An 8571-nucleotide genomic window follows, 5' to 3' on the forward strand; every position below is an offset into this window, starting at 1 on the left:
TAAATTAAATCATTGGCCTCACACAGCGAGAACTGCAAATACAAAAGCTTTGTACCTTTCCAGCCATAGGACTCAGTTCTGCAAATGTAGGCTATATGAATGGCTTCACTCATGTAAGTGATTCATGTAGAAATTGGTGGAACATGTCACTGGAATTCTAACATTCATATGCTTATATTTTTGAAGAATGATATCCCAGAGAGGGATTTTATACATAATTTTATAAAATTTTAACTTAGGCCACTGTAAAACAGCGTTTGCTCAGTATTCTACTTGATCACAGATTTACTAGTATCTGTGCTATTAGTTGCTGAATTTATTAGAAGGCGGCTGGATATTTGTAGCATTCTGCTGTTAGTGGTTAACGTCATTTATGTATTAAGAGTCCAGAACCATGAACAGGAATGTATTTTATGCAGTTGTGTGGAATGGTGTTCACAGTACAATCTCCGCTTGAATTTACGATAAATGCGTAGGAATGCTGGAGAAGATACTAATGGAAGTGCAGGGGCAGTTTTGAGCAAACAGTTTATCAAGAAGATGATTTATGGAGTTGGAATTCAAGGGAGATCTGTCATCATTCTATATGTAAAACTTTATGCTTGTGAGTATTATCCACAGTTAATGCAGTGGCAGTGCTTCATGGCATGCTAAGTGTATGCAGGATTTTATATTCTAAATCAAGGCAAAAAGGACTCTCTTTTTAAAGAATAATCCCTAGTTACTCTGATGGTAGGTTATACTGCGATATGCTATGCTCAAGCATAGTTTATTTTGAGAACACGATTGTGATTTCATGCCCTTTGAAATTCAGACTTAAAATTTGATAGGTGTTGATTTGGGATGCCCAAGTATCTTCCTCATGTATAATGAAAAATGAAATTAAATTTCAACAGTGACAGCCAAAACCAAAAAGACCGTATTAAAGCAGAGGCAAAACTGGATTCTCACTTGAAGTAGGACTGGTAAATTCCCTGAAACCTCAAAAAAGGAGGAGGGGAGGAAGAAGTGCTAGGAGTGAAAATTTTTCAAGTCTCCTTTAATTGGGAGTATTTGAAATAACTGTTGGGTATTTCAGCCTGTATACAGTAGGTCTACTTCTTCCCTGTGAGAAGAGATTTTGTATTACTTTACTGAATAGTCCTAAAGCTAGTTTAGCTGTCTGCTGGGAATACTTGTCTAACGTAGAGTGGTGTAATGTCATGCATTATGCTTCTTTGCATAATACTATTGATAATTCACAGTTATCTTCAGGTTGCCTTTGGTAATAAAGACAAACCTGTGTGTTCAGCAGTATGCCTGCATCTTGATAAAGTTTGACTTGTATTCTGAATATGAGTTTTAAACAACAGTAACATTTTTAGGTTGAATTGACCACTTCTTACTGTTCTATACTGTTACTATATATATTTTAAAGAGTAAATAAGCTATTATCTTGATGGGCCTGGGAAAGAAGAATTAACACACAGTTTCTTAATGTAGTGTTAACATATGTTGCTCTCATATCCCCTGAAAGTGATTTCCATACTTCAGCTCAGGGTTTTCTTTGCATTCCCATATGATGGCAAATCCACTTGAGCCCCGTGAAGGCAGACCGTCTGGGATAACAAGCAATGTGCTAGAATCTTTTTTTTTTTTTTTTTTTTTTTTTGTCTGTGGTCTAACTAGAGTTCTGAAAATGAAAGCCATGATTTATACAACTTTGAGAGCTTGTCCCACTGTTACGAGAGGTGAAGAAGAATCCCAGGTGAAGTACAGATATCTCTTTGTATTGCTCAGAGTCAAGTCTGGTTGAGTGATCAATAAAATGAACGTTATTTACTTCTTTTTTTGCCATACTCAGTTATTCTATGAGGTTTCTGCAGAATGGGCAGGTTCACTTAGTGGCGCTCTCATTTTTGGCAGGTGTCTTTTTATTTCATCAAGTCCTGCATTTAGCGAAATTTAGATCTGTCTAAACAACATGGTAGGTTTTCAGTGGTTTTCATTCATGGATCTACTACTGTTTGCTTTTTCCTTCATGGCATATTGTAACGTACTGTTTGATAAATGCTGTGTCTGTGTAAGTTAAATTGGAGGTGAATCTTGGGCATGGTTTTAAGCAGTTCTTTGGAAAGTTTTATGCATTATGCAAACAAGAAATACTCCCAACTGGTGGAGATGTTAAGGACCAAGGGACAGATAAACATAAAATAAATGGAAATGTTTATTCCAGCTGTAATGAGCATGAATTGGACATTAAAGTGGTAATAGAGTAAGATGGCTGTATACGAGGTATGCTAACTTCTACCTCCAGATGTTTCCTCCTTAAGGACTTGCAATGTAAGGCACCAAATAACGCAAGTTCAGTATTTGTAGAAGGTATCTGTTGCTATGACAGAGAGAGGCAAACTTAAAATACAGTCTGTAAGAAAACTAATGCAGTATTGCACTGATTGAAATTTTGTAGGTGGTGACAGTGGATTGGATGGGTTAGGAGGACCAGGAGTACAACTTGGAAGCCCTGATAAGAAAAAGCGCAAAGCAAATACACAGGTAAATTCCCTTTGGTTCTTTTGATTTCTTAATAAACAGTGCACTCAGATGTCATTTGCTGGTACGACTGTCATGCGTTGTTCAGAGTATCAGTCTGTTCTCACAAGTAGCAGCTACATACAAAATATTTCAGTTGTACTGTGAAGTTGAAATCTTCATAATACTAGTTATTTTCACTGAAGTTATTTTAATCTCTGTAGGTTGCCAAAGACCTATAAAGAGAGGAGTGCAGTGAGACTGCAACAACTTGTATTTTACCATATGGATTTGATTCTGAGACGGACTTTCTTTTAATGACTTTGTAGCCATTGGTAGAAATCTGTACAGCATGAGTAGTTGCCATGAGACTACTTTTCTTCTTTCTTTTATTCCTGTATCTGTAGGTTTGTGGGCTAGTGGATCAGTACAGTCTGTTAATGCTTTGACCAAACTCTTGGCATAGTCCTCGAGCGATTTTCAAGCAAAAGCTGTGCAGCAGGTTCGGCTCCTTTCCAGTGAATCCCTGCAATTTGGCATTTCTATACAGTTTCTGTTTCCAGAAAAGGAAGCCTGAATACAAAACATCTAAAGCAATTAGATACCTGTCGTGCAGAATTTTCCTTTGTGTGTTCGTTCAGCTTTGAGTGAGAGTATCTGTTAATTTGGTACTGCCCAGTGAGAGTAATTTTATTTATGTAGGTCAAACAATCACTTTCTGTTAGGCCTGTCCAGATTCATGAGATGTGGATCTGTTTTCTTAATTTTTGTTTTGTTTTAAAGTAGTCATGGTGAAACCTGCCCTGAGAAACACTCAGTTAATTTAAGGGTTTCAGACCTCTTTCTTTGTGGAGCTTTCCTTGTATTCTGGAATGGTGGTAACTGTAGAGGGCATGCAGATTTGTTTGCTATCTTTTCTTACCAGGTTCAAAATTTGCAACACAGCAGAAGTTTTTTTTTTGAAAAAAAAATGTTCAGTCTGAGTTTATTAGTATTTAGGAGGAAATGCTTTCTGTGATCACAGATTAGCGTGAGGGTGAACCAGCTAGATGTTCCCCACAGGCTAGCCTAGAATGAAATTCAATTGTATAGCTACTCTGATGACATTTAAACAGCCTCTGGGCTCCATTAAACACTTGATTATGCTCTGTAACCAGAAACCCTTGTATTTTATACCTACTGACTATGCTTTGCAGAATGTCCACAGTCACTGAATGCTCAAAAGGGACACCTCTGGTACACAGAATATAGAAAAATCCTATATGCGGACTCCTATATTCTATATACCTTTTTTAGGGTTATAGTAACACTGGACTTGTATATCCTCATAGAAGTGGGGTGTCTTAAGAGGTGTATGTTCAGTAAAATGAAACCAAGGAAATGCTTCAAATCTGTTCTTCAACATTTGGAAATATTTTGTGCATGTGTTGAAGTGACACATGGCTTTTTATATTGTCACTTTTCTTATGTAAAAGATTAAGAAATAGAAGTCACACATCAAGTAGTATTTTCAGAAGCATGGTTGTGCAACTGCACAATTTTTAAAACACTGAGATTGCTATAAATCACCATGTTATCTGGAGCCCAAACTCCTCTCTTGCATCTGTACTGAAATTTCAGACAGCCTGGCAGGGTACAGTGGGTGAACTTTACACAACAGCTGAACAGTTCTTTTAGCAGTAGTGCTGCTAATCCAGGACCTTTCTGGTTGGTCTGTCTTGCAGGGAAATGCTAAAACTAATTTAAATGTTGTATTTAAAATATTTTTAGGGATCATCATTTCCTCCTCCATCTGAATATGCTCCACCGCCGAATCCAAGCTCTGACCACCTTGTAGCTGCAAATCCATTTGATGACAACTATAATACTGTGTCTTATAAACCACTTCCTTCAGGAAATCCATATTTTAGTAATCCTGGTTATCCTGGCTTTGGAGGCTATAACACTTTCAGAATGCCACCTCACATGCTGCCCAGAGTGTCCTCGCCATATGGTGGTTCTTACTCCCTCAGAAACCAACCACATCCCCTTCCTCAAAACCCTGTGGGAATGGGTTTTAGTCGACCCCACTCTTTCAGCTTTGGTCCACATGATAACCCAGGTTTTGGGAATCAACCACCGTATAGTAGTGGTCAGATAAATCAAAATGTCAATATGCCTGGTCAGCATTTCAGACCAAATCCTGGTGAGAACTTTGGTCATTCTGGTCAGATACCTCACCCTGATGTGCCATCTAACTTTGGTCCTGGAAATAATCCAAACTTCCCAAATTCTCAGCTAGAGTCAAACCATTCTTTTGTTCCTCCACCAAACACGTACAACCAGACAAAATCATCAGTGCAAAAGCAAGACTTTAGTCAAGGTGCAAGCAAAGCATCCAGCCAGAACACTGCTGCTCATCAGCATCATCACAGGACAGAGGACATTGTGAGTCAAGGTAACAGTGACCTAAAAAATGTTACTCGAAACAATGTAGTAAATCAGGATAATAGCCATTCTAATAGTGCTGATAATACTAATGCTGGTCATTCAAATGGGACTCAGAGTAAGTCCCGCCAGCCTCGAGGTACTGCTGAAGGATGCAACTCTGAAAAGAGCAGCAAAACACCCCTTCATCCCAGTCGTCATGGTCACTCGTCCTCTGAACCCGTCTACCCATGTGGAATTTGTACACATGAAGTTAATGATGACCAGGATGCCATCCTGTGTGAAGCCTCTTGTCAGAAATGGTTTCATCGGATCTGTACAGGCATGACTGAGTCAGCTTATGGCCTTCTTACAGCAGAAGCATCAGCAGTGTGGGGTTGTGATACTTGTATGGCTGACAAAGATGTCCAGTTAATGCGTACCAGAGAGACTGCAGGACCACCTGCGTTGAATACGGATGGCTAACAACATGAATTGGTGGTGGTGGTTGAAATACTTGCTATGAAGATTTGGTTACAAATTGGGTACTTCACTTTCTGCAGACAATCAGTTGTGTTTGATTGCTGTCATCTTTTTTTCCCTAATCTGCTTTCATTCATAAACTTCCATCTCAGCTTTTGTAATCTTGGTTTCATGTGTGCAAATGTTTTACAGGATGTTATATTTTTTGTTTCTGATTAAACTGTAAAACATAACTGACCACTGATCGGAAGTAGGATGTGCATTGACAATTTTATTGAAGGCAAAAATGTGCCTGTATGAATAGCCCCTAATTTGCTAGTGTTAATGGGTTAACTAAGACTAGCATTTAGTGCTCAGCTTTAATGGTACTATATTTGCAAGTACTCATTACTTTTTTTTTTGGGGGGGTGGGGGGTGGGGTGTGAATGTCCATTACTGATGGTTTTGCTATCCTTTTTGAATATAGTGGAAATGACATGGAGCGATGTGCAGTACTAATAGTTTTTATTTTAGGGTAAATACAGAGGATTTCATATGTGCTTTTTCCTATTTTTGAAGTAAAGCATTAACACACTAGTCAAAAATGAATGACTTCATGCTTAGTAACACAGTGAAACATGCTAACTCTTACACATTTGTAGTTCCCTGAAAAGGCAATGATCTCTTTTGACTTCTCAGCAAATACTTACTTGCTGAGGACTCTTGCTAGGCCTTGCAATATTTGGAAATAGTTACAAAATATGATTACATTTGAAAAGAACTCATCAAGTTTATGAAGTCCAGTGCTTTAAATTTAGGGAATACCAAAACTAGGGTTGCATATGTAACCTTAATTCATTTATCGTAAGCACATACATTAGGATACAGTCTCTGCATCTGTAACAGTTGTGCAATCATGCACCCCTCTTCTCATCCTTTCTCATTAATGGTTCTAGTTTCCCACCTCAGTGGTGCCTGAGAATTGTGACTGAACTAGTGCAGGGAAAATCCTGCCCATCTTCTAGGGCTTTCAACGAGAGCCTGCTGAGCTTACATTTGGCATGAAGAAGGGTGGAAAGCAATCAAATGTGCTCAGCACAGGCTCTGAACTACAAGATCATTTGGCCAGCAAGGTCTTAAAACTGAACTCCCACCACTGCTTCAGCCAGTCTTGCAGTGAGGGGGTGGGAAATCTAGGGTGAAGAAAAATACAGCTCTCACATCAGGTGAGGTTAGCTCACATCAGGAACAAGTAATCAGAAGTTTGTCTTCTTTGCTAAACTTGCTATCCTACTGACAAGTATGAATGGCACTAGAGCCTCGTGTGATGTTAAGAATTCTATTTTAATATGGGTAATTTGATCTTATTCTTGATCTCAAAAATAATCCCCCCTTTGTTTTTTTTTAATGTGGGGAAACATCAAGCCTTCAGCCTTCGCAGTGTGATACAGTTGCATACGCAACTGTAAATACGCGTTTCTGTAGAGGGAAGTGTTGTTTCAACTTAATAAAAGGTGGCACTGTAATAACAGACTCTGCTTGTAGTACCTCTGTGCTGGAAGCTTCTAGTTTTTGCACAATCGGCAATTAAATCCTATGTGAAGCATTACAGGTACTGGTCACATTCCTTAACGTAATAAAGGTCTGTGGTGATGAGTGATGCAGGAGCCTGTATAGAATAGTCATCTATATAAACAGGTAGTTTTTATGGTAAGCTATGCTAATGAGTGAAAAGTTAAGGCCTGTGTGCTAGTTCACCATTGTGTTTGATTTTAAATGGGCTCTACTGTGGTACTTACCTGGAAGATACCGTGCAGGTCTACAGAACTGTCCTTGTTTTATTTTAAAGTGGTAAGTTTTATATACCTTTACCTGAGAAGTGCAGTGTTGACCTCCTTTTTTGCCTTGCCTCTCATCAGGAAAAAGGAGTGACTCAATTCCTATCCTGAGGATTTCCTGTATGGAGATGTAAAGAAAATGTAAGGCAGATCCAGGGCTTCTGTTTGCATCACTATTTGCTTTATTTAGTACAGAGGCTAAACTTAACCTTGTTTTGTTAGAGGTGTGAGATTTAAAAACAACGAAAAACCAACCAAGCAACAACCTTTGTTAGGTTTATTTTTCAGTAGTTTTCCTCATGACTGACTGACTGTTAGAATTTGCTTTTGGTATGTAAAGTAGAAATTAAACCAAACCTTGTTTAGGTAGATTTGTTCCTCTGGGAATCAGTTTAATCTCTGCAACAATTTGCACTGTGAAGTTAGTGGAGCTGGTTCAGACTTACAGCAATGTCAATGAAATAACAAACTTTGCTCAGTGACAATTCAACAAAAGCTCCAATGATGATGCTACCCAAGTGTTCTGTTCACAGTACCTTTCCCACTCCCACACCCCATTTCTGTTGTGAGAAGATGTTTGGGGCATTTGTTCTCAGAAGTCCAATTAATGTTTTAGCATTTTGGAGCAGTCATTGTGTTTAAAATAGCCGTGTATTTCTTAATCTCTTCCTCAATCCTACATGAAGTTATGCAAGTGGGGTTTTTTTTATGTTAGCTAGCAAGACATTAGAATTTAAATATAGTGTTCTTACAAACTTAAAATCAACTGCAGTATCATTTTATAAGGCCTTACATTGTGTATTGTTGAAACTTACTCTAACAATTTATTTCCATTTTTCTAAACTGGTACTATGTTGGGTTTGAACCCAGTAAATTTTCTGCATTTATTAACCTACAAATTCAAGGCATTAGCAAATGCCAATTACATCAAACAAAAACAAGGGAACAACAAAACCAAACTTGTTATCACACTGATCATAGAGATATGACTGATAAGGATCTCCAAAAGTCATCCAGCCAATATGCTTGCCCTACTGATCCGCTCTTGGCATACCGGGACTCTTTATCTAGAGAGAGGGTTATACTTCGTTTTTCTTTGCATGTATTGACTAGTAGTAGTTCAAGTATGCACAGGAAAAACAACAATCATGTTTTGTTAGAAAGGTACTAAGAAAATGTCAGTTAGTTAGAATTAGAATTAGTTATAAAGGGTGGGTGGGAGGGAGGGTTGATTAGAATAGGTGAGGTTTTTTGTAATACTTGACATGAAACAATTTGTATTGAACTATCATGTGCTTCTTTCATTACTGGTGATTTAGACTGTACTGGTGCTGCACACCAAAAATACTGCAAA

At 38.2% G+C, this 8571-nt stretch overlaps 1 protein-coding gene across 1 annotated transcript; it reads left to right on the plus strand.

Annotated features, from left to right (window-relative positions):
* Positions 1–468: 468 nt before the first annotated feature.
* On the plus strand, positions 469–7885 carry PYGO1 (pygopus family PHD finger 1). Its single transcript, XM_009643848.2, has 3 exons — positions 469–604; positions 2450–2535; positions 4282–7885. Exons 1-3 carry the CDS (start codon positions 469–471, stop codon positions 5401–5403), a joined length of 1344 nt encoding a protein of 447 aa, XP_009642143.1. The 3' UTR covers positions 5404–7885.
* The last annotated feature ends 686 nt before the right edge of the window (positions 7886–8571 follow it).

The sequence above is a fragment of the Egretta garzetta genome, unplaced genomic scaffold, assembly GCF_000687185.1.
Source record: "Egretta garzetta isolate BGI_Z169 unplaced genomic scaffold, ASM68718v1 scaffold287, whole genome shotgun sequence".
NCBI lineage: Eukaryota > Metazoa > Chordata > Aves > Pelecaniformes > Ardeidae > Egretta > Egretta garzetta.

Coding starts and splice junctions, on each gene's coding strand:
- PYGO1 (XM_009643848.2), top strand. CDS start 469: ATGCGTAGGAATGCTGGAGAAGATACTAATGGAAGTGCAGGGGCAGTT. Junction 605..2,449: donor ATATGTAAAACTTTATGCTT/GTGAGTATTATC, acceptor GAAATTTTGTAG/GTGGTGACAGTGGATTGGAT. Junction 2,536..4,281: donor AGCGCAAAGCAAATACACAG/GTAAATTCCCTT, acceptor AAATATTTTTAG/GGATCATCATTTCCTCCTCC.